Below are 25,544 nucleotides of genomic sequence, written 5' to 3'. Positions count from 1 at the left end.
GGCCCTTATTATTCACCCCAGTGCCAACTCACAGGAGGGGCTCCATCGACAGCTGCTGACTCAGGGTCTACATGGGTGAATGAATGAACAGATGTAGCCCCTGCCTTATGGTGGGGGCTCTGGATATGACCGTGTGTTCATAAGCACGGACGCATGTGCACTCCTGTTTGACACTCCCTGGCAGGGTGTGTGGTGTAACACAGTTGGGGGCATGTCCACTGGGGTGTCAGCTCCACAAGGGCAGGGATTTGTGTCTGACTTCTTCCCTGCCCTACCCCACTCTATCTGGAACAGGGACAAACACATGGCCTGAGTCAATACATCCTTGAGTGTATAAACATATGAAAGTGAATACACACATCTGGTGTGGGTCCACGTGCCCACCTGTGCATATAGTACAGTATAGTGTTAGTCACTCGGTCATGCCTGACTCTGAGATCCCAGGGACTGTCACCCATCAGGCTCCTCTGTCCTTGGAATGTCCAGGCAAGAATACTGCAGTGGGTAGCCATTCTCTTCTCCAGGGGATCTTCCCCACCCAGGGATTGAACCTGAGTCTCCTAATTGCTGGCAGATTCTTTACTGTCTGAGCCACCAGGGAAGCCCAAGACAGGTACATGGTGATATCAAAAGCTCAGCTTTTCTGGACACTGGTGCTGGATCAAACCTCAGGGACAAAGATGGGGCTGAAGTCGAAAAGGAGAACTTTATTGCTTTGCCAGGCAAAGGGGGATACAGCAGGCTTATGCTCTCAAAACCATGTTCCCCCTCGGGAAAATACTGAGAAGTTTTCTAGTAAAAGATGCGATTGGCTCGTGAACATTTTCCTGATGTTTGGTGGTGTCACCTAGAAATTAACGTATTCAGCCTTCAGGTCCAACTGGTCTGGGGTCTACATGTTTGAGGGCAGCATACCACTGGCTTGTCCCGCCAGAGGGGGTTTCAGTACCTGCAAATGCTTCAAAGATATTGTTGTATGTATCTCATGTTCAGGCATGAGCACCTTGCCCCAAGGCTGCTCTTGATTTTATTTCTTCCTGGTTTTGCAATCCCTCCCTTCCTTAATTAACAGCTAATGAACAGCTGCCCATATCAAGTCCAGGAAGATCACGGAGGCTGAATGAAGGCTGCCACCTGCAATATCAAAGAAAAGGATGGTGGGTGGGTGCTTCCCTCGTGGCTCAGTGGTAAAGAATCCACCTGCCAGTGTGGGAGACACGGGTTCACTTCTTCATCCCAGAAGATCCCACATGCCTCAGAGCAACTAAGTCTGTGAGCCACAACTACTGAGCCCTCACCCTACAGCCCGTGCTTTAGAGGAATAAGAGAAGCCACTAAAGTGAGAAGCCTGTGGCCTGCAACGAAGAGTAGCCCCACTCGCTGCAACTACAGAAAAAGCGCACGCAGTACGAAGATCCAGCATAGACAAAAAAATAAATACATTTATATTTAAAATAAACTCCTCAAAAAAAAAAAGAAAGAAAGAAAGAAATGAAGGACACAAAGGCCTTGAGACAAGGAGCCCCACAGGGCCCTGCACAGGATCACATCATCCTGGGTAAGGGTGTGGGTGATTTTGCTTACACACCACCCCCCTGTCCCTTTCCAAACTTCTCCTGAGCCAGGGCCCAATGCCTGGGTCCCGATGGGGCAGAACAGGGGCCGCCTCCTCGAGGGAAACTGGATCCCAGGACATGCAGATTGCCAGTGAGCAGGGCGGCCTCTTTGTCCCCCACACCCCGATAATCCCCTCCCTGCCTGGCTCCCTTTCTCCCAGCAACCCGAGTTAAAGTCAGATTTGGGGGGCTGTAGGGGACTAGGGTGTTACCTCAATGCCCCCTTCCCTAGTTGTCCCCTGCCTCAGGGGCTTCTGCATCTCCCCCCACAACCCCCAAGGTATGACTTTCCCTCCCTCATGGGTGGCCGGAGGGCTCAGACCCAAGTATAAAGCCACCTGAGGGGCAAGAGGACAGGTGTCGCAGAACCACCGAGAGACTGCAGAGAGGAAGCATCCAGGAGACACCATGGGTTATCATCTGCTGGGTGAGTGAGGGATACAGGGCGCCAGCGTCCTGAGACCAGGAGGGAGGGGGTACTGCCTGCACCCTCTGGCCCATCTGACTCAGGTACCTGGCTGCTCTTGCATCTGCTGCGAACCTCCACAACCTTACACACAGAAGACTTCATTCATCATTAAGACATACTTCTGGAGTGCCTATTAGGTGTTAGGTAGGAGAATCCCAGGGACAGAGGAGCCTGTTGGGCTGCCGTCTAAGGAGTCGCACAGAGTCGGACAGGACTGACGCGGCTTAGCAGCAGCAGCAGCAGCAGCAGTAGTCTAAGGGGGCTTCGCAGGTGGTGCTAGTGATAAGAAACCTGCCTGCAATGCAGGAAACAAGAGACCTGGGTTTGATCTGTGAGTTGGAAAGATCCCCTGGAGGAGGGCATGGCAACCCACTCCACTATTCTTGCCTGGAGAATCTCATGAACAGAGGCTCCTGCTGGCCTACAGTCCACGGGGTAGCCAAGAGTTGGACACAACTGAAGTGACTAAGCACACACTCACCGGAGTCTAAGTACTGGGGTCATTGTTGCTGTTTAGTTGCTAAGTCGTGTCCAACTCTTTGTGGACCCCATGGACTGTAGCCCTTGAGGGCCCTCTGTCCGTGGTATTTCCCAGACAAGACTACTGGAGTGGGCTGCCATTTCAGTCTCCGGGTGAACTTCCCCATTCAGGGATCAGACCCATGTTTCCCACATTGGCAGAGGCAGATTCCTTACCCCTGAGCTATCAGGGAAACCAAAACATTGGGGACACTGAAGTAGAGAAAGAGACAAAGAAATGAGATTTCTTTCAGCAGACAGACAGTCCATGTGATCATAAGTAAATTATGCCAGTGTGACTTCCAGGTAGTGCTAGTGGTAAAGAATCTGCCTGTCAATGTAGAAGACATGAGACATGGGCTCGATCCCTGGGTCGGGAAGAATCCCTAGAGGAGGAAATGGCAACCCACTCCAACATTCTTGCCTGGAAAATTCCATGGACAGAGGAGCCTGGTGGGCTACAGTCCATGGGGTCACAAAGAGTCGCACTGGACTGAGCACCCATACAGATGTGATAGAATTTGCATACAGTGATCCAAGATTGTTGAATGAATGAATGAACAGGGCTTCCCCTCAGGCCTCCCCTTCAGTTCTGAACTTCTGGGAGTTCAGAAATGTAGACAGGGACGCTAAGGAAGCCATCCTGGTCTGCCTCTCATCTCCATCACTGCTCATGACCTTACTTCTTTTGTCTTCTTTTTAAACTAGGCTACACCAGGTCTTAGTTGGGGCAGTGGGATCTAGTTCCCTGAGCAGGGACTGAACCTGAGCGCCCTGCATTGGCAGTGCAGTCTTAGGCCTGGGACCGTCAGAAACGTGCCCAGAGGGCCTTTGAGTTGAGCCCTGAAGAATCAGAAGGAGAATCCCTGGGTGGGATTGGAAGGTGGTCCTGGCAGGGCCCAGCAAGGGCAAAGTCTGAGTAGCGGGTGCTGTGGAAAAGAGGGGCCAGGCCTTGTAGCCCACAGTGAGGACTTTAATAGTCACTCTGTTAGGTGGGAGCCATGGGAAGGTTTGGACAAAGGAGGGATCTAGCTGGACTTGAAGAGCTTCCAGGTGGCAGAGGGAGACCAGGGTGGAAGCAGAGACAGCAGCGGGGAGAGACATAGCTTCTAGATGCATCTTTTACTTATTTATGGCTGTGCTGGGTCTTCGCTGCTGTGCTCAAGCTTTCTCTAGTTGCCGTGAGTGGCAGATACTCTCGAGCTGAGATGTGTGGACTTCTCATTGCAGTGGTTTCTCCTGTTGCAGGCTCCAGGCGCACAGCCTTCAGTAGTTGTGGCTCCCGGACTCTAGGGCACAGGCTCAGTAGTTGTGCAAGGGCTTAAAGTTTGCTCCATGGTGTGTGGGATCTTCCCAGGCCAGGGATTAAACATGTCTCTCCACAGAGACATGTTTCTCCGCAGAGAGATCCACATGTTTTCAAACTTTGTATTGAAGATATCACATATGTACAGGGAGATGTGCACAAGTCCTAAGTATACAGCTCAGTGAGCTCTCACAGAGTCTAGGTACACTTGCCACAAGTGCTCGGATGCAGAAACACAGACCCAGGGAGTTCCTGGTGGTCTGGTGGTTAGGATTCTGGGCTTTCACTGCCCAGGTTCAATCCCTGGTCTGGGAGCTGAGATCCTGCAAGCTTCACGGTGTGAACACAAACAAATACAAAAACCCACAGACCTCGTGGCCACCTTTTAAGGACAGAGCCAACAGGATTTAGTGTGGGGTGAACGTAGGGGGAGAGAGAGAATGAGGTGTCCAAGAGGACCCCGTGACTTTGATGTGAGCACCTGGAAGAATGGACATGCACTTTTCTCAGATGGGAAAGACCAGGGAAGGAGCGGAACAGGGCAGCTAGAGCTCAGCAGTGGATATTTTGACTTGAGATGCTCATTAACCTCCAAGGGAAAACATCAAGTAGGAAATTGAATACATGAGTCTGGAGGTCAGGCGAATTTTTCTTTCTTTTAAATATTTATTTATATAAAATTGCATTTTAAAAGAAAAAATAAAAATTTGTCTTCTTTGGCTGTGCTGGTTCTTAGTCGTGGCGGCATGCAAATTCTCAGTTGTGGCCTGTGCGTTTAGTTCCCTGACCAGGGATTGAACTCGGGGCCTCCTGTTTGGGAGCTCAGAGTCTTTAGCCACTGGACCAGCGGAGAAGTCCCAAGGGAATATTCTGGGCTAGAAAGAACCTGCTAACAGGGTATTCTGCCTTGAGTGGCACATACAAGACCGTTGTAAGCCACAAGGGCTGAATCCATATGAGGGGCTGTTATGATGAATGAGCGAATCGGCAGGGAGGTCAGGGACTTGATGCTGACCTCTGATTTCTTCCTGCCAGCCCCCTTCTGCCTGCTGGCCCTGCTGCTGCCCCCTCTCCCTTTGGGAGCCCCCATGTCCACAGCCGAGTCTGTCAAGCAAGCCTATAACCTGGCGCTCCACATGCAGACGCAGACTTCCACCCTGCTGCAGACTTACGTGAGTGACGGGCCGTGAGCAGGGCGCGAGGGGAGGCGGCTCTCACCCTCCTGGCCCAGCCCTGGGGAAGGAGGCAGAATGAGGCTGGAAGAAGGCTCCTCCATGGCTCCTGGGCTCCAGGGGCTCTGCCAGCCAGAGACACGCCCACAGGAATGAGGTCACTCATGGCTGGGTGACCTTGGGCAGGTCATTCCTTCTCTCCCTGTCTTAGCTTCCTCATCTGCCAAATGGGATGCTGATCATGACTTGGCTGACCTCTCAGGACTGTCAGAAGATTCAAAGGAAGCACCTAGGGGAAGTGTTTTATTTACAGGCTCATGAGTCTGCCCATGACCACCTCTGCCCATGCTTTCGTGAGCCGATGCCATGCTGGGAGATTCAGCCTCATTATCTTACTGGCTCCTCAGATAGCTCTAGGAGGCAAAATTATGACCCGTTTTTACAGATGAGAGAACTGAGGTGGCTTTTTAGATTTTTTAAAAACTTGTATATACTTTTATTATTGTATTTCTTTTGGCCTGTGCTGCTGCTGCTGCTGCTAAGTCGCTTCAGTCGTGTCCGACTCTATGCGACCCCATCGACGGAAGCCCACCAGGCTCTGCCGTCCCTGGGATTCTCCAGGCAAGAACAAAGGAGTGGGTTGCCATTTCCTTCTCCAACGCAGGAAAGTGAGAAGTGAAAGTGAAGTCGCTCAGTCGTGTCTGACTCTTCGCAACCCCATGGACTGCAGCCTACCAGGCTCCTCTATCCATGGGATTTTCCAGGCAAGAGTACTGGAGTGGGGTGTCATTGCCTTCTCCATGAGCTGTGCTGGATCTTCGTTATTCAGTTTCGTTTCTTCTCTAGTTTCGGGGAAGGAAATGGCAATCTATTGCAGTACTCTTGCTGGAAAATCCCAGGGATAGAGGAGGCTGTTAGGCTACAGTCCATGGGGTCTCAAAGAGTCAGACACGACTACGCGACTTCACTCACTTCACACTTTATCACTGGAGTAAGGAAATGGCAACCCACTCCAGTATTCTTGCCTGGAGAATCCCGTGGACAGAGGAGCCTGGCAGGCCATGGTCCATGGCATCGCAGAGAGTTGGACACGCCACAAGTGACTCAGCACTGAGCACTTCTCTAGTTTTCCTGAGTGGCATCTCCTCTCTAGTTGTGGTGTGCAGGTTCTCACTGTGGTGGCTTCCCTCCTTGCTGAGCGCAGGTTCTCGGGCTCGCAAGGCTTCAGTATTTGGGGCATGTGGGCTCAGCAGTTGCGACTCCCTGGCTCTAGGGCACAGGCTCAGTAGTTGCAGTGCACGGGCTTAGTTGATCTACGACGTGGCATCTTCCTGGATCAGGAACCCGTGTCTCCAGCATTGGCAGGAGGATTCTTATCCACAGAGCCACCAGGGAAGCCCTCTTTTTGATTTTGGATGTGGGCCATTTTTAAAGTCCTTAGTGAGTTTGTTACCATACTGCTTCTGTTTTATCCTTTGGGTTTCTTGGCTGCGAGGCAGGTGACATCTTAGCTCTTCAACCAGGGATTGAACCCACACCCCCTGCATTGCAGGGCAGAGTCTTAACCACTGGACCACGAGGGAAAGGCCAGGAATCTGAGCTCTAGATGGGGAATAATTTACCTGAGGTCCCAAAACTGTCTGGAAGTTCAAAGCAGCAGCCTGCTGGCTGGGTCTGACCCACAGATGTTTTGTTTAGGCCATGCGATGCTTGTTCAAATGTTGAACCTGAAAACCTGTCCAAAACAGGCACAGGGGTCCTGCTGGCCTCCAGTCGCTGTGCCGCAGCCAAACCCAATCTGCTTCTTCTCCGGGTGACGGGACCCACCTGGCCCTGGAGGCCCTGGAGCTTGTGACTCTTCCACTGTACCATATCTAGGTCCACGTGAATCTACCGAACCTAGTCTCTTGTTTCCTTCTGTAAAATCTAGTTTCCTTCTCTGGGGCTGTGCTGGGTCCTCGTGGCTGTCACAGGCTTTCTGTAATTTCGGGAGCGGGGCCTCCTCTGCTTTGCAGTCTTGGGCTTCTCACTGTGGTGGCTTCTACTGTCACGAAGCATGTGCTCTAGGAGTGAGGGCTCAGGAGTTGCTGTCCGCAGGCTTAGTGGCCCCACGGCATGGGGGATCTTTCTGGAGCAGGGATCGAACCCACATCCCCTGCTTTGGCAGGCAGATTCTCAACTGCTGAACACCAGGGAAGTCCCTGCCTCTAATTTCTAGTCTCATATCTGCCGCCATCCTCTGGGTAGCTTTGAGGACCCTGAGTTTCCCCATTTGTAAAATGGGAGTGTAGGACTAGGTGATCTATCAAGTACAGACTTTATCAGTGTGCACCAAAATTCTGCGGGTCTAGGTTTGTGGAGGTGAGAAATTTAATGGAGAAGGCATTAACTCAATAACCTTATATTTCAATTCAACATTAATAATTATTTACAAGTGAACAAATATTAACCCCTCAAGAATGTGAATAAAAAGGAAATACAGCTTTAACCACATTGTCATGTGGTTACCTTGCAAATATGGTAATAAGTAACATCATCATAGTGTTCATGATATTAATATAAAGATGTCATTAGTGAATGGTATTAACACCCTAATCGTATGCCAAGTGCTAAGTGCCTCATGTCTATTACATCTTATCATCTTCACCATTACAGCGCCATGTGGGAATTACTGAAGCTGTGATTCAAAGTCGCACAAGTTGTATGTGGAGGAGGCTGAGTTGAAGCCTAAGAGAACTGGGGCTCTGTGCTAGAACCTTTCATCAACTCCCCGAGGCAGGGAATGATGACTCCCCCTAGAAAGAGGCCAGTCTCATGGAAGGCAGATGTGAATTCAGGGGCACCCTAGGGCAGCGTTTGGATCACCTCACTCTCATCTGTCTCTGTCTCTCGTGCAGCTCCAGCACCAAAGCACTCCCTTTAGTGATCCCGACTTCTCACTCCCCGAACTCAAGCTCAGAACCCTGCCTCCAACTGCCATGCACTTCGAGAACTGGCATGGCCTAGAAGATGCAGTACGTCTGAGCCTCACCCACGAGGCCTTCTTGTCCTTCAGCCAGCACCTCCTGCTTGCGATCGTTGACCAGAGTAACCTGAACCCTGACAATTCCATGGTGGAGAATCAGCTTTGGGAAGAAAGACTCAAGGCCAAAGGCCTAGCGGGCAACTTGGCTGGCATCATGACTGCCCTGGGCCTGCCCACCCCCCCAGCAAACCCACCCCTCGGTACTGTCCCCTTAGGGAACACGGCCTTCCAGAAGAAGTGTCGAGGATATGTAATAGTCCGGGACTATGGCCTTTGGACAGACCGAGTTGTGACTTTCTTGGGTGAGCTCAAGGACAAATACTCTCAATAGAGGTGGAACTTCTGTTAGGGCTGCAACCCTTTCCCTTTCACAGCTGATTTTTTCCTGTTTTGTTTTGTTTTTTTCTCACCAGGGATTCTTTTCTGCCTTGCTTCTTGGCTAGAAAGGAGACACACGTTGTCTAGCAGGGCTTGTGTACCACGTATCTGGGAACATTTCCTGGGGACAGGCCTCTAGACCTTATGCCTGGGCTTCCTGCCCAGATCCTGTGGCCTCCCTTCCAGATCTCGGTGGGACTCCATGGACAGCATCTCATGAATTCCCATTCCAGTGGTACTGGTGGCTCACTTCCTGGGTGGAAAGAAATACCTCTTTGAAGAGGCTTTACTTACAGTCCATGGGGTCACAAAGAGGGGGACGTATCTGAGTGACAAACACTTTTCACTTTCACTTCCCAGTCTACAGGGGGAGTGCAGTTGGTCCCCTTCCTGTCATTTAGGGGAGATCCAGGGACAGCCTTCTTGTCTCTGTTGACCTCACTTCCTGCATAAAGATATGGACTTTCTGAGCAACGAGGCCTCTCTTTTTTCTGGAGTTCACTTCCTGCTCTAGACTACCTCTCTGAGTGTGGCCACTGCTCCAACTTTCCATCTTACAGTGCTTACTCCTGTTCAATGGATGTCTGACTCTTGAAAAGCTAAGGACCTGAGTCACATCTGTTTCTTGCTCAGGACACATCCAGTTCGGGATGACAGATGGCATCCTGGGCCTGGGCTCTCCTGAAAGCTCCTATTTATAGTGTGGCCTTTGCGGATGGCTGGGGGGACCAGGCCATACTCCAAGGATCTTATTCTCCTTAAATGTGTTTCCCTATTGTCAACGACTGTATATACTGGTAAATTCAATGTTCTTGTTAAACATTTTATTTAGAAAAGATTAATTTATTCTCATAAATAAAACTCTTCAAAGGGGTGAGATTTTTTTTTTTTTTTTTTTGTCTCCATAAACCTGACTTGAGGAGAAGGGAAGGTGTGGATTAGGGCAGAGGGAGGGGAAGGGGTGGAGGGCATCAAAGGGAGAGGCGGCAGGGCCACAAGGGGTGGGATGGGGGACAGGGAGAGCAGCAGGTAGAGTGACCCTGGGCGAAGGTGGCTGAAATCTGTCTGGAGTAGCCCTTCCACCACAGGGCCAACAGGTGTGTTCCTGGCCAGGACACGACAGAGAGAAGGACAGAGGCAAACAGAGTGACAGGTGTCCCTTCCTTGAGATGAGGTGGAGATATGCACAGGTGACAGTGGGCCAAGAGGAAACAGGACACGGGAAGACAGAGATGCTCAGAGAGGCAGACGCAAGCGGTGGAGAAACTCGGGGGAGCAAGGACATGACAGATACGGGAAGTCGTAGAGGGAGACAAGAAGGACCCAGAGAGAAAAAGAGATGGAGAAGCGTCCAAAGAAAACAGAGAGACAGAAGCAGTCGGAGGTCAGAGAGACGGAGGACAATGAGACGCTGATAGAGATGGGGGGGATGGAGACGGCCGGGAGGGCACTGCGAGCTGGGCCCTCGGCTACTGGGAAAGGCCCACTCTCGGGAGCCCTGGGGAGCACTAAGGATGAGGAAGGTGAGCACAACCCCATGGTTCTTGGATACCTACTGTGTGCTACACCTGGCAGCAGGTACCTTCTTATCCATGCTGTTTGACCTTTACAACTCAACAAAGGAAACATTTCACGGAGGAGGTACCTTGAGGGTCACAGTGATTTGCTCAAGGTCACACAGTGGGTAAGACTAGCTTCAAATCTGAGACCACTCTCACAGGTGAAAAGGAGGCCGAAGAAGGCAAAGACCCATTCCTGGCTCTGGGGAGGGCGGCCAAGGGGGTCCAAGCTCGACACTGGGGGCGTCAGCAACGCCAAGGGCTGTGGCTGGAGGATGGCAAGGTCAGCAGGACCCACCAGAACCCTGGCCGGCGAAACTCCTGGCAGCTCTCCCCCACTCCTAGGCAGACAGAGCTTGGCTTCCTACCCAGGGAGACAAGGAACAAGGAGGTGCCCCTCCTGTGAGGGGCCAGGGGAACCCCCCTCCCTCTAGGCAAGGCCACCCTCTTCCTGAAGCAGCTCACCTGGCTCCTCCGGGAGCCCTGAGAACCAGCTTCCTGACCTCACTCCTACTTACTCTAACACTTCTTCCATACTCCCGCGCCGGACCCAGGGAGGACCAAAGGACACCGAGAGGGAAAAGGGTCTTTCCACGACATCCCCACAGCAAAGCTCACCGGAAAACCAGGGCTCCTTGTCTGTGGAACAACTGAGACAGGTCCCAACTCTTCCCCTGTTCTCCAAATGTGCTCCATCCCCAGCTCTCCCCGAGCTGAAACACTCCAAATTTACCTCCCAGATCCCCACAGATTCCTGATTGCCAACTCCAGATCTCTCTCTTTTCTCTCAGAAGCTACTAACACCCAGCTCCTCTTCCCCTAAAGCCTAGATTTCCTCCTCGGATGCAATGGGAACCTACTCAGCCAATCTAACCTCTAAAGATCCACTGGGGTGCCCAACTTCCCAGTGCTCACAGACCTTCCTTCAGAACCCCTCCGCGGCCCCAAATTTCGACTCTGTTCCCCACAGAGCTCCCTCTGCTCCAACACAGCTTCCTTATGGGTCTCTCAGGTCAACCTAGGCAATCTCCTAGATTCCCTGGGATTCTAGAATCCAGCCTGACATCGCCATAGAACTCAAGATGGGCTCATGTGCACCCCTCCCCGCCTCCCAGCTTCCCAAGCTGCTTTCCATCCCTAATTGTCTGGAATCCCTTGGGCTTCTCTTCCCAGGCAAACCAGATCCTCCAAGATCCCACACAGATTCAGCAGGCCTGGAGGCTCTCTTCATATCCAGAGTCTCACCCCAGCTTCCCCCTTTCCAGACCCATCCATGGGGGGAAAGGAGCCCTCCAGCGCTCCAGGGGAGGAGCCTTGGAGGGCTGCAACAGCAGGCGGGGATAGGGGTCTGCAAAGGGAAGCAAGGTCCAGGAAGGAAGGCCAGTTGCCCAGGGTTGAGGACTAACAGGAAAGAGGGCTGGAGATGACGAGTTTGGAGCAAACAGAGGGTGAGGCTGGGGGTGGGCAAGGTAGAGAGAGAGGCCGGGCTGAGGATGAATGGACCTGGGAGCTGCCCAGGTCTGGGGGTGAGGAGGAGCTGCATGAACCCACCTCACGTGTCCCAGGAGCCATCTCTCCCTTCTCGGCAGCTCCCGGCGGGTCGGCGGCCATCGGCGGCGGGGGGGCCGGGCGGCGGAACGCTCAGAACGACGGGGTCCACGGCACCCCGAAGGCGCTCGGCCCCTCCCTCCGACGGCGGCGAGTGGAGATGGGGGGCGCCGGGGGCGAGGCCCTCCGACGGGCGACGGCGCGGCCCTTGCCGGGGGAGGTCGTGCTCTGGGGGGCTCAGTCCCTCAGTCCCCTCAGGCCAACGGGGGCTCCTCGCGCGCAGAGTGCACAGCTCTCGGGCCCCACTCAGTCCGGGGGTCTGAGTCCCAGCTCCCCTCCCCCCACCCCGCCCCGCCTCTCCCCAGCGCCCCCGGCCCTTTAACTGGCCCCTTCCCGACGCCCACTGCCCAGGGGTCCAGGGCCAGGCCTGGGACCCTCCCCACCCCGTTTCAGGGGCTCAAGCCCCGCCCACCGCCGGTTCCCGGAGAGGGTCCGGGATTCCTGTAACCTGCTCCCCTCCCCTGAACCAGCCCCTGCGCTACAGCTACGGGCGAGCAGAGGGCGTGAAGGAAGCTGCTGGGCTTCGTTCCCCGCCCCTAGCCCCCGTCCTCTCCCCCTCCTCCCAGCGCGCGACCCTCGGGAGATAGAGATTTAGATAAAATTTGAATAAATGTCCTTCCTCAAGCTGAAGGGTGGAAGAAAAGGTTGGAAGGGAAGAGGAAAAGGGTGAGGGGAAAATCGGCCTGCCTCAGCCTCCCTGGTCCCCGACCCCACGCTGCTTCGGCCCGGGGCCGTGGCCGCCTCCCCCATCCCTCCTGAGCTCCTTCGTCCTCTCTTCCCCCTCCCCTCTCCTTCTTGCCACTCCCCTCCCCTCCCTGCTCCTCCTCCCTTCCCCGCCCTCCTGCTCCACTCTTCCTCCTTTGTACTCCTTTTCCCAGAAGAACCCCGCCCCCTGCCTCCTCCTTCCCTACCACCTCCACTTTTCAGGACTTACATGCGCAGGGCATGTCGGAAGTAGTAGTCCTGCGGCCGCTTGGGGCTACCGTGGGATCAAAGGGTTGCTGGGGTCCGTGGGAACTACAAAGAAGTAGCCGGAGGACGTGAAAAGCCAGGAGTAGAGGGTGCCGGGGTTTGTAGTCCGGTTGCCCCAAGGCTCCTGGTTGCAGAGCGTTGAGCCGGGGAAAGATGACTACAAACAAGATGGCGAAAGAGGGGTGGACACGTGACTAGTAGTCCATCTTACGAGGTGCGATGGGAATAGTAGTTTCCCACTCCAGTACTCTTGCCGGGAAGGTCCCATGGATGGAGGAGCCTGGTAGGCTGCAGTCCACGGGATCGCTAGGAGTCGGACACGACTTCACTTTCACTTTCATGTATTGGAGAAGGAAATGGCAACCCACTCCAGTATTCTTGCTTGGAGAATCCCAGGGACGGGGGAGCCTGGTGGGCTGCGGTCTATGGGGTCGCACAGAGTCGGACACGACTGAAGCGACTTAGAAGCAGCAGTAGCAGCCTTCTAGAGTTCCTTAAGAATGGTAGGATCAAGAGGATAAGAAGACTACCATAAAAGTGGCAGGCAACCTAGCTTCTCGCGGTCGCCTCACTATACCACCTTGGCACCTAGCCCGCCTGTAAATTCCCCTCCTGTCGGCGCAAAGCTTGACGGGAGTTGCAGTCTTCCCGGCTCCTTCTATTATCTTCCACCAGACAATGGAAGGAGAAAGGGGCGGGGTCTATCAGCAAAGACGGCCGCTGGAGGAAAGGGAGACGATGACCTAGGATTTGTAGTTCATTCGCTAAGGCTACTGCTTGTGGAAAAAGGAGAAAGGACTACAATAAAGATGGCAGCATAGCACATCCTCTGCGCCAGTGCCTGCTGGGGGACGTAGTCCCTTCCTTAGCTCAACAGAGAAAGAACATGCGCTGCTGAAATGTGCATCTCCACCAACAGTCCAAATTCAGAGTGAAGGGAAACGGAGAGTCTGTTTCCTTCTCTCCTCGCCACCCGCTTCTGACGACCTGCCGGGAAATGCAGTCTCGTGCCTTCACTCGCTAGTGGAGGGGAAGAATTTCTGTCGCCAGTGGGGATCAATGTGGATGAGGGAGAAAAGACGTCCGAGAAATCCAGGAATCTGTAACATCCGCCTCCCCGTGTGGCGACGACTTCATCTTTCAGGGGAAGGCTCTTAAAGGAAAGCAACAGTAATCAATGTTCTGGCGACAAGGGAGGCGTGGTTCTTGCCGAAAGTACTGTCATGCTGTTGTCCCTTGGAAAACTCCGGCGCCTCACACCTGACGCTTGTTCCCCCAAACCTCAGAGAATCGGTAGCTTCCAAGTCAGGTGAGCTCCAGGGAAAAGGGTCTGGAGTCATACAAAATCCCCACCCCTCCTTGGGAAGTCACCAAACCTCGATTTTGCTTCTCTGAGAAATGGGGATAACAATACCTATCTCGAAGCAGAGTGTTATGACAATGTTCACGAAAAAGCCCACCTTCAGGGCCTGACACAGGGCACGTGTTGGTAGTTCGTTTCTCGAGGGCCCTTCCAGCCCAGCTGTTTTGGGATCCCAGGTGTCCGTCATGCCGGAAGGAGTTGGCTACTGTGAGAAGAAAACTGTGCCAGGCAGTCTACCCCATCTTGAGCCGCACCCCCTCCGCCCCCGCCCCTCATCTGGGTCCTTCGGGGTCCACTACCGATTACTGTTGCTAGGGGGCGCGCATTCTCCTTTGACTGAGGTTCAACAACCTGAGCGGATTCCTCATCCTGAAGTTGTGGGCGCTGCCAATAGCCCAAACAGTCTTGGAGGCACCTCCATTCCCTCGGCGCGCCCCCCTCCCCCTCCGCTCTAGACACCTCAGCTGCCAAGGCAAACGGGGCTGCTTCCTACCACTGTACCTTCTTACCTGCCTTCTTAATCTTCCTCCTCTGCCTGCAAACCTATTCACTTACCACCCCTGTGGTTCGAGGGCCCTGTGGAAGATTTGGGGAGTGTGGTTTTTCTGGCAGGGAATTGAACGCAGGCTGGCTGCTGTGATGTGAAGTCCTAAATTTGCAGGGACTGGCCTCAGGCTCCTTCTAGCTCACAGTGTATTTAGGAAATCCTTGACTCCTGGAAGATTGTTTCCTCTTCCTCCTCACTGCTTTAGTTTGCCTTGCATGATTCCCCAGGGATTTTTATGGAGCCAGTCCCTCTACCGATTAGGTTCTTCCTTTCCACTCTTCTCACCGCCTCACCCAGTTAACTGTTCATCTTTCAGGTTTGTGTCCCAAAGAAGCCTTCATATGTGTCATTCCCAGATGAGAGTCATTTGACTCTTCCCTGAGATATAAGCCTTATGAAGAGTCTGTCTCTTATGTGCTTTCAGCATCTCATTTGATTCTCCTAAGAATCCTGTATACCATTCTCATTTTATAGATGAGGAACCTGGGAATGACTGAGTGATAAAGCTAGTATTCAGAGCTTCTCTGGAGGTCTGTCTAGCGGTAAAGAATTCGCCTGCTAATGCAAGAGACCCGGGTTTGAACCCTGGTCTGGGAAGATCCCACATAATGCAGAGAAACAAAAGCCGAGCGCTACACTACCGAGCCCAGGACCTAGGGCCTGTGCTCCCTGCCTATACCAGCTACCCCAGCGAGAAACCTGCACACCCCACAAAGAGTACCCAGCGCCAAAAGTGGAGAAAGCCTGCACGCAGCGATAAAGACCCAGCATGGCCGAAAACAAGTAATACTTGAATAAATGAATACGGTTTAGAAAGCAATATAGAATTATAAAGAAAAATAATTAGTATCATAACATAATTTTTTTCAAACTGCTAGTATTCCCAAGGCCTCAGAGCCCACCTTCAGAGCGATAGCATCTGCCAGTTGATCATGTCCATCCTCTGTGTGTTAAGTTTGGCACAGCAACCACTCATTTCTTTCGCTTGGAATCCAGCAACACTGAGTCTGCAATCTTTGTTTCCTTGAACAAGAAAGAGCTGGTGCAGAACTGTGGCTGCCCCTTTGGGATAAGACAAGTACTCCTAGATCCACACAGTCTCCATCCGGCTTGCTTCAGTCCTAGCAGAAACACTACTGGCCCCACTTCATTAACTGAGACCCGAATATAAGCCTACTGAAGGTCAAAGCCATTTCTCACACTCTATAGAGCACCTCAGGGCCGGATGGTATACCTGCACGCCTCGCTGGCTGGACAGAGAGACGGCTGATTGTGACTGCATACAGAGATGGAGAACTTTTGCTTTTCACTTTGTAACCTACTCTGCAGTTTGACAGTTTTACCATGAGCAGATATTATTTGTATATACTTAAAACAGCTTTCCCCAGTGGCTCAGTGGTAAAGATTCTGCCTGTAATGCAGGAGACACGGGTTCAACCCCTCTTTGGGGAAGATCTGCTGAAGGAGGGCATGACAACCCACTCCAGTATTGCTGCCTAGAGAATCCCATGGACTGAGGAGCGTGGCAGGCTACAGTCCATACAGTCGCAGGGATTTTGGACCCCAAGAAGATAAAATCTGTCACTGCTCCCACTTTTCCCCTTTCTACTTGCCATCAAGTGATGGGACCGCATGCCCTGATCTTAGTGTTTTGAATGTTGAGTTTTAAGCCAGCTTTTTCGCTCTCCTTTCACCCTCATCTAGATGCTCTTTGCTGCTGCTGTTGCTAAGTCACTTCAGTCGTGTCAAATCCTCAGCGACTCCATGGACTGCGGCCTTCCAGGCTCCTCCGTCCATGGGATTTTCCAGGCACAAGTACTGGAGTGGGTGCCTTTGCCTTCTCCGAAGAGTCTCTTTAGTTCCTCTTCATTTTCTGCCAGTAGGGTGCTATTATCTGCTTATTTGAGGTTTGTGATAGTTCTCCTGGCAATATTGATTCCAGTTTGTGGGTCATCCAGCCTGCATTTTGCATGATGTACTCTGCATAAAGTTAAATAAACAGAGTAAGAGTATCTAGCCTTGTTGTGTTCCTTTCCCAATTTTGAACCACTTGGTTGTTCCTAATTGAGCCTCATACAGGTTGCTCAGGAAACAGGTAAGTTGGTCTGGTATTCCCACCTCTAAGAATTTTCCATGGTTTGCTGTGATCCACACAGTCAAAGGCTTTCCAGTAATTAATGAAGCCAAAATAGATGTTTTTTTTTTCTGGAATTCCCTTGCTTTCTCTATGATCCAGCTAATGTTGGCGATTTGATCTCTGGTTCCTCTGCCTTTTCTAAACCCAACTTATACATCGGAAGTTCTCAGTTCACTAACTGCCAAAGGCTAGCTTGAAGGATTTTGAGCATGAGTTTGCTAGCACATGAAATGAGTGCAATTGTGTGATAATCTGAAAATTCCTTGGCATTGCCCTTCTTTGGAATGGGAATGAAAACTGACTCTTTCCAGTCCTGGGGCCACTGCTGAGTTTTCCAAATTTTCTAATATATTGGGTACAGCACTTTAACAGCATCATCTTTTAGGATTTTAAATAGCTCCAGCTAGAATTCAGTCGCCTCCCCTAGCTTTGTTCATAGGCATGCTTCCTAAGGCCCACTTGACTTCAGGCTCCAGGATGTCTGGCTCTAGGTTAGTGACCACACCATCGTGGTTACCCGGTTCATTAAGACTCTTTTTGTAGTTCTCCTGTGTATTCTGGCCACCTGGTCTTAATCTCTTCTGCTTCTGTTAGGTCCTTATAGTTTCTGTCCTTTCTCGTGCCCATCTTTGCATGAAATGTTCCCTTGATCGCTCCAGTTTTCTTGAAGAGATCTTTGTAGTATTTCCCATTCTATTGTTCTCTGATTTCTTTGCATTGTTCATTTGAGAAGGCCTTCTGATCTCTTCTTACTGTTCTCTGGAAGTCTGCACTCAGTTGGGTATATCTTTCCTTCTCTTCTCCCATGCTTTTTACCTCTCTTCTTTCCTCAGCTATTTGTAAAGCCTCCTCACACAAGCATTGTGCCTTCTTGCATTTCTTTTTCTTTGGGATGGTTTTGGTCACTGCCTCTTGTACAATGTTACAAACCTCTGTCATAGTTCTTCAGGCAGTCTGTCTACCAGATCTTAATTCCTTGAATCTATTCATCACCTCCACTGTATCATCCCTGATAGCTCAGTTGGTAAAGTATCTGCCCATAATGCGGGAGACCTGGGTTGAATCCCTGGGTTGAGAAATCCCTGGAGAAGGGAAAAAGCTACCCATTCCAGTATTATTTTATGGACTGTACAGTCTATGGGGTCACAGAGAGTTGAACCTGTTGAGCGACTTTCACTTTCACTGTATAATCATGAGGGATTTGATTTAGGTCACAGCTGAATGGCCTAGGGGTTTCCCCTAGTTTCGTTAATTTAAGCCTGAATTTTGCAATAAGGAGCAATGATCTGAGCCAGTCAGCCCCAGGACTTGTTTTCTATTGACTGTACAGAACTTCTCCATTTTTGGCTGAGAAGAATACACTCGATCTGATTTCAGATCTGGTGATGTCCATGTGTAGAGTTGCCCCTTGTGTTATTTGAAGAGTGTGTTTGCTATGACCAGTGTGTTCTCTTGACAAAAGTCTGTTAGCTTTTCCCCTGCTTCATTTTGTACTCCAAGGCCAAACTTGCCTGTTACTCCAGATATCCTTTGACTTCCTATTTTGCATTCCAATACCCCATGATGAAAAGGACATTTTCACATCTCTTTTCGGTTTTTTTTTTTGCTCTTGGTTTTAGGCCTAGAAAATCTTGTGGGTGTTTATAGAACAGTAAACTTCAGCTTCCTCGGCATTAGTGGTTGGGGCATGTTTGTAAGTCGCTTCAATCGTGTCCAGCTCTTTTTGACCCTATGGACTGCAACCTACTGGACTCCTCTGTCCATGGGTTTCTCCAGGCAAGTATACTGGGCTGGGTTGCTGTGCCTTCCTCCACGGGATCTTCCCGACCCAGGGATCAAATCCACATCTCTTTAGTCTGCTACACTGGGAGGCAGGTTCATTACCACTAGTGGCTCCTTAGGACCTATGGAATGTGTGAGTGGGAATCAGGAATCTATATTTGTAAGAGTAACCCAGGGGATTCTTTTTTCCACTGAAATCTAGGATGAGACTCAGTGTGGAGATGTGGCCTTACCTCGGTGCAGGGCCCTGTGGGGCTCCTGGACACAAGGTCTTCGTGTCCTCCCTTTTTTTTTTTTTTTTTTAAATATTTATTAATTTGGCTGCACTGGGTTAAAGCATGTGGGATCTATTCCCTGACAAGGGATCAAACCCATGCCCCCGGCTTGGGGGGTCCCAGCCACTGGACCATGAGGGAAGTCCCCTCCTCCAATTCTTTAATGATAGGAAACAAGGTTCATTCAGGCTCCATGGCCTTCCCTGAATTCTAATAGGCAGCTTCAAGCAGTTGTTCATCAGGGAATGCAGGGATGCAAAACCAGGGAGAAGCCAAGAAAATTAAGAGTCGCCTTGGGGTAAGAGCCTGATTCCCCATCAAGGGATGCACACAATATCTTTGAGCTCTTTTGCAGATACAAAAACCCCCTCCAGGTGAGGGAATTTGATGGTTAATAATGGCATCCTGCCCACAAGCATGTAGACACCTGACCAGTTGGACCTGATTTGAGACCATGAACCCCTACTTACTTCACCACCAACCCATCAGAAGAGTGTTCACTCTATTTATGTATGGCTAATACAATATCAGAAAAAATGAAGGAAAAAAGAAGAATGTTACAAGTTGATCATGCCCTCTCTGAATAATTGCTATAAAACTTTTCACTATCTTCCCAAAATGAGGGACAGATATTTTTGAGGATATGAACCCACTGTATCCCACTTTGCCTGGCAAAGCAATATAGCGCTCCATTCCTATTTTACCCAAAACTCTGTCTCTGAGATTTTATTTGGCACTGGTGTACAAAGAAGTTGAGCTTTCAGCATCATCTCTAGCTTTCGGGCATTGTGTAACATCACCTCTTAGAAACTCCATTTTCTCACCTGTATGAGAAGATTTTTAAAATGGTGAATATTTATTTATGGCTGTGAGATCGTAGTTGCTCCTCGGCATGTGGCATCTTCCTGGACTAGAGATGAACCCAAGTCCCCGGCACTGGCAGGCAGATTCTTATCCGCTGCACCACCAGGGATGTCTCCTCCTCTTTATTTTATTTTTTCTTGTCTACACTAAGTTCTTTAACTTTTTAGATATTAATTCCCGTTGATATATGGTTTCAAACTTTTCCTTCCTTTCTATAGACTGCCTTTTCATTTTGTTAATTGGTCCTTCTGCTGTGCAGAAGCTTTTGAGTTTGGTGTAGTCCATCACGGAAATTCTGAATCAAGTGCCTGGGGAAATGTTCTCAGAAGAATAAGGTTATCAAGGTATCAGTTCAGTTCAGTTGCTCAGTCGTGTCCGACTCTTTGCGACCCCATGAATCGAAGCACGCCAGGCCTCCCTGTTCATCACCATCTCCCGGAGTTCACTCAGACTCACGTCCGTCGAGTCCGTGATGCCATCCAGCCATCTCATCCTCTGTCGTCCCCTTCTCCTCCTACCCCCAATCCCTCCCAGCATCAGGGTCTTTTCCAATGAGTCAACTCTTCTCATGAGGTGGCCAAGTACTGGAGTTTCAGCTTTAGCATCATTCCTTCCAAAGAAATCCCAGGGTTGATGTCCTTCAGAATGGACTGGTTGCATCTCCTTGCAGTCCAAGGGACTCTCAAGAGTCTTCTCCAACACCACAATTCAAAAGCATCAATTCTTCGGCTCTCAGCCTTCTTCACAGTCCAACTCTCACATCTATACATGACCACTGGAAAAACCATAGCCTTGACTAGACGGACCATAGTCGGCAAAGTAATGTCTCTGCTTTTGAATATGCTATCCAGCTTGGTCATAACTTTTCTTCCAGGAGTAAGCGTCTTTTAATTTCATGGCTGTAGTCACCATCTGCAGTGATTCCGGAGCCCCAAAAAATAAAGTCTGACACTGTTTCCACAGCTTCCCATCTATTTCCCATGAAGTGATGGGACTGGATGCCATGATCTTCGTTTTCTGAATGTTGAGCTTTAGGTCAACTTTTTCACTCTCCTCTTTCACTTTCTTCAAGAGGCTTTTTAGCTCCTCTTCACTTTCTGCCATAAGGGTGGTATCATCTGCATATCTGAGGTTATTGATATTTCTCCCAACAATCTTGATTCCAGCTTGTGTTTCCTCCAGTCCAGCGTTTCTCATGATGTACTCTGCATATAAGTTAAATAAGCAGGGTGACAATATACAGCCTTGACGTACTCCTTTTTCTATTTGGAACCAGTCTGTTGTTCCATGTCCAGTTCTAACTGTTGCTTTGTGACCTGCATACATTTCTTAAGAGGCAGGTCAGGTGGTCTGGTATTCCCATATCTTTCAGAATTTTCCACAGTTTATTGTGATCCACACAGTCAAAGGCTTTGGCATAGTCAATATAGCAGAAATAGATATTTTTCTGGAACTCTCTTGCTTTTTCCATGATCCAGCAGATGTTGGCAATTTGGTCTCTGGTTCCTCTGCCTTTTCTAAAAATAGCCTGAATGTCAGGGAGTTCACGGTTCATGTATTGCTGAAGACTGGCTTGGAGAATTTTGAGCATTACTTTACTAGCATCAAGGTATATCGGTGATAAAAAGCTGAGCAAGAATGTGGTCTCAACTGACCACATTTGATCTAGAGAAAGTTCTGGAGCCAAAAGTGTATCACGAAGTTAATTTCACCACTGGCCAAATTCTTCCAGGAGGAGAGGTGCTGGGCAGTTCTCCAGAGGAGCGGGACATGAGGGATGGGTGTGCTGTTGGCAAAAGCATCTGGATGGGGCACCAACAATGTCCTACAGTCCGCTTTGGCACTGTTCAGATCTACTTTCTTCTCCTAATAAGTTCTCTTCATCCCAGTACAACTTCTGCAGGATTCTGCTTGATCATAATTTCTGGGTAAATTTAGGAAAGGAGGATTAGTTCTGGACACACAACTGATATCGCTCAGCTCTCTCCTCTACATCCACTCATTCTAGCCCAGCCCTACCCTTCTGTTCCTGGCTTCAGCTAGTGTTTCTGCTGGTCTCTACACTTTGTCTGGGGGATTGAGCCTGGCCCTCCCTTCTGAAGGGTCTGAGTCCCTAGTTAACATGCTTTATGAGCCCGTGACAATGGTATGTGCCCACTTACAAATAAAACAGCATAGGGGCTTCCTTGGTGGTCTAGTGGTTAAGAATCTACCTGGCAATGCAGGGGACACCAGTTCGGTTCCTGGTGCAGGAAGATCCCACACGCCTCAGAGCACCTGAGTCCAAGAGCCGCAGCTACGGAGTCCACGTGCAGCCACCACTGAAGCCTGCACACCCAGAGCCTGTGCTCTGCAACAAGAGAAGCCACCGCGGTGAGAAGCCCACAGACCTCAACAGGAAAACAGCCCTCGCTCTCTGAAACTAGAGAAAGCCCGCACACAGCAGTGAAGACCTAGCACAGCCCAAAATAACAAATAATAATAAATAAATACAATTGTGAAAAAAAATACACCTCAGCATGGGTAGCTGGAGATATTCCAAGGGATCACCTGAATGGTAAGCATATTCCCTCTGTCCCCCATTACATAGCTCTCATCCTGCTTTCTGTTCTGACCATAGTCTGTTACCCTCTGTCCATCCATACTGTTAGGGGAAGCACACTGATCGAAATCGCCTACCCTAGCCAGATACCATAGTAACCATCTGCGTGAATTATTTTACAATAAGAAGTCCTAGAATGGAAGATGGAACTAACAAGCCACCACCAACTGGAAGAGTTCAGGAAAGGTCAGAAGGAGATGCCATGCATTCTACCACCTCCCAGAATCCTTCTTACTGATATCCATCTTGGCTGAGCCATGCGAGCACCACCAGGAAGGATGCCTTTGCACTGGCTTTTCTCTTTGCCTGGAAAGGTAGGAGGGAAGATTTACTCAAAAAGGGCTAATATTGGAGTCAGAGGCTCTGGCTTGAATTCTTGTTTATTTGTTCTGAATGGGCCTCATGATGGAACCTGCTGGATGACAGGGTCATGACTGAGCGTCCTGGTGGACAGACCGAATAGATCTCTTAGGAACACTGTTGCCAGAATCTTGGCTCTCTGTGCACCAATGCCAAACAGAAATATGGAGACAGAGTTTTGGAGCAGAAAGAAAGCATGGCCTTAGAGCTCTGCCAGGCTCGGTAGGCTAAAGCCTCAAGAACTGTGTCCCACCCCCTCCCTGGTGAGTAGGGAAAAGGTACACAGTCAGGCAAGAGTCTGTGATAAGGATCAAGGCAGTAACAGTCTTGTATCTGTTCTGCAGTTTCCCCAGGATGGGGACAAGATGAGGGTGTGTGCAGGGTCCTAGAAGGTCTGTCTCTCATCTTAATAAGCCTCTGCCTCACCTGCTGCTTCTGCTTTGATTAACAGCTGTTCTGCCCTTTGGGCTTCCCTCATAGCTCAGTTGGTAAAGAATCCGCCTGCAATGCAGGAGACCCTGTTCCAATCCCAGGTCGGGAAGATCCCCTGGAGAAAGGATAGGATATCCAATCCAGTGTTCGTGGGCTTCCCTGGTGGCTCAGCTGGTAAAGAATCCTCCTGCTATGTGGGAGATCTGGTTTTGATCCCTGGGTTGTGAAGATTCCCTGGAGAAGGGAAAGGCTACCCACTCCACTATTCTGGCCTGGAGAATTCCATGGACTGTGTATACTCCATGGGGTCGAAAAGAGTCGGACACGACTGACCGACTTTCACTTACTTACTTACTCTGCCCTTTGGAACTTAGAGAAGGTCGTGGAGGTCAGAGGCCCTCCTACAAGGAACGGTGGACAAAAACGCCTCTGCACCCTGGAGTCCCACAGGGCCCTGCTTGGCATTAGCATTAGTGTGGCTGGTTGGGATTGGGCTCCAAGCCTGAGATAGTGAGACACTGAGGCTTTTGCCATTGGTTGGAGGCATTATGGTGGAGGTAAGGAGCTCAAACTAGTCAAACCTAAAGGATATCAGTCCTGCATATTCATTGGAAGGACTGATGCTGAAGCTGAAACTCCAATACTTTGGCCAATTTATGGGAAGAGCTGACTCAGTGGAAATGACCCTTATGCTGAGAAAGATCGAAGGCAGGAGGAGAAGGGGACGATAGAGGATGAGATGGTTGGATGGCAGCACCAACTCAATGGACATGAATTTGAGCAAGCTCTGGGAGGTGGTGATGGACAGGGAAGCCTGGTGTGCTGCAATCCATAGGGTCACAAAGAGTCAGACACAACTGAGTGACTGAGCTGAACTGGGGCCACGGAGGGGTTCTCATAGCAGAGGTCTCATAGCAAAGGTCGAGGCACTTGGTCGGTGAAGTCAGCAAGACCCTAAGTCGCCAAGACAATTTTTCTGGTCTTCAGATGAGGAAACAAACTCAGGCTCAGGGAGGTTTAAGTAACTTGCCTAAGCTAGTGATGGACAAAGGGAGGATTTTTACCCAAGTTGGAAAGAAAAGTCAGTGCTAGTCGCTCAGTGGAGTCAGACCCTGGGACCCCATGGACTGTAGCGGCCCAGGCTCCACTGTCCATGGAGTTCTCCAGACAAGAATACTGGGACAAGTTGCCATGCCTTCCTCCAGGGGATCTTTCCCACTCAGGGACTGCTGACTCTTCAATTGCTAGAATTTCCCAGGCATCAGCTTCTGGTGAGACTGAAACAGAGATAGAGATGTGTGGGCTAGGAGGCGGGGCAGGATGAAGCGGCAGAGCTTCTGACAATTGCCAAGACAAATGCCTTAGAAAAATGGAACTGGGCCTGGGATAGGGGTGGATTGCTTCCGTTGTGAAGGGCCCGTGAACGGTCCAGAGAGCAAGTGAAGTTCCCAGGAGGAGGAGGAGATGGTGGGGTGGGCTCAGGGTGAGCCTGCCCTCTGGGGTGAGGCTCAGCCCAAGGTACCCTGCCCACATGTGAATAGCACAAAATCGCCTGTCTGGCTCCCTCCTCCCCTCCTGCCCTCCTTTTCTTCCCCCTCCTCCTCCTTCCCTCCTGCCCTCCTATTCTCCCCCCTCCTCCTCCTCCACTACCTGGCCTGGCCCACGCCTCAGTGCACCCACTCAATGGGCCTAGTCTAATCCTCTGACATCACAGCCTGCCCAACACAGGCCCTCCCTGGCAGACTTGACAGGCCCCAGGCTCAGAGACCCAATTTAGGATCTCCCACCTCAGAACTTATCTCTTCCCTCAACCTCTTCCCTCCTTTAGCTCACAGCTCAGATTGGGGACACCCTAGAGTCAGTCCCAAACAAGGTGGGGGGGCGGTGCCAGGAGCCTATGATCTGTCCTGGCCTTGCTGTGTGACTCCAGGTAAGTAGCTGCCCCTCTCTGGGCCTCAGTCTCCTTATTTAAATCCCCTCTACCCTCAGTTAATGACATCAACCTGTTTTGGCTTCCTCTCAGCACCTTGTAGCTTTAGGAAATCTTTTTTGTATGAGCTCACATGTTGGTTGTGGGGGACCACTGGACTGTGTGGCCCTTATTATTCACCCCAGTGCCAACTCACAGGAGGGGCTCCATCGACAGCTGCTGACTCAGGGTCTACATGGGTGAATGAATGAACAGATGTAGCCCCTGCCTTATGGTGGGGGCTCTGGATATGACCGTGTGTTCATAAGCACGGACGCATGTGCACTCCTGTGTTTGACACTCCCTGGCAGGGTGTGTGGTGTAACACAGTTGGGGGCATGTCCACTGGGGTGTCAGCTCCACAAGGGCAGGGATTTGTGTCTGACTTCTTCCCTGCCCTATCCCACTCTATCTGGAACAGGGACAAGCACACGGCTACAGTCAATACATCCTTGAGTGTAAAAATGTATGAAAGTGAATACACACATCTGGTGTGGGTCCACGTGCCCACCTGTGCATATAGTACAGTATAGTGTTAGTCACTCGGTCATGCCTGACTCTGAGATCCCAGGGACTGTCACCCATCAGG

General features: G+C 50.7%; 1 protein-coding gene and 1 long non-coding RNA gene across 3 annotated transcripts; both read left to right on the top strand.

Annotated features, from left to right (window-relative positions):
• Positions 1-4,881: 4,881 nt before the first annotated feature.
• Positions 4,882-9,666, top strand: LOC121817918 (cardiotrophin-2-like). The gene is made up of 2 exons (XM_060406325.1): positions 4,882-5,096; positions 7,931-9,666. The coding sequence occupies exons 1-2, from the start codon at positions 4,882-4,884 to the stop codon at positions 8,436-8,438; spliced, it is 723 nt and encodes a 240-aa protein (XP_060262308.1). The 3' UTR covers positions 8,439-9,666.
• Positions 9,667-13,496: 3,830 nt separating this feature from the next.
• Positions 13,497-16,546, top strand: LOC121817824 (uncharacterized). 2 transcript variants are annotated; one of them, XR_009598372.1, is made up of 2 exons: positions 13,497-13,933; positions 15,009-16,546. It is a non-coding gene; the product is annotated as an uncharacterized LOC121817824 (long non-coding RNA). The 2 variants fall into 2 exon arrangements; XR_006057875.1 differs by having other exon boundaries at positions 14,851-16,546.
• The last annotated feature ends 8,998 nt before the right edge of the window (positions 16,547-25,544 follow it).

The sequence above is a fragment of the Ovis aries genome, chromosome 24 (genome assembly GCF_016772045.2).
Source record: "Ovis aries strain OAR_USU_Benz2616 breed Rambouillet chromosome 24, ARS-UI_Ramb_v3.0, whole genome shotgun sequence".
Lineage (NCBI taxonomy): Eukaryota > Metazoa > Chordata > Mammalia > Artiodactyla > Bovidae > Ovis > Ovis aries.
This window is presented reverse-complemented; position numbering and strand designations above follow the sequence as displayed.

What these genes read in the sequence shown, in the direction of transcription:
- LOC121817918 (XM_060406325.1), top strand. Translation starts at nt 4,882, where the DNA reads ATGAATGAGCGAATCGGCAGGGAGGTCAGGGACTTGATGCTGACCTCT. An exon ending in ACTTACGTGAGTGACGGGCC is followed by an intron (nt 5,097 to 7,930) that starts GTGAGCAGGGCG and finishes GGGGCACCCTAG; the next exon opens with GGCAGCGTTTGGATCACCTC.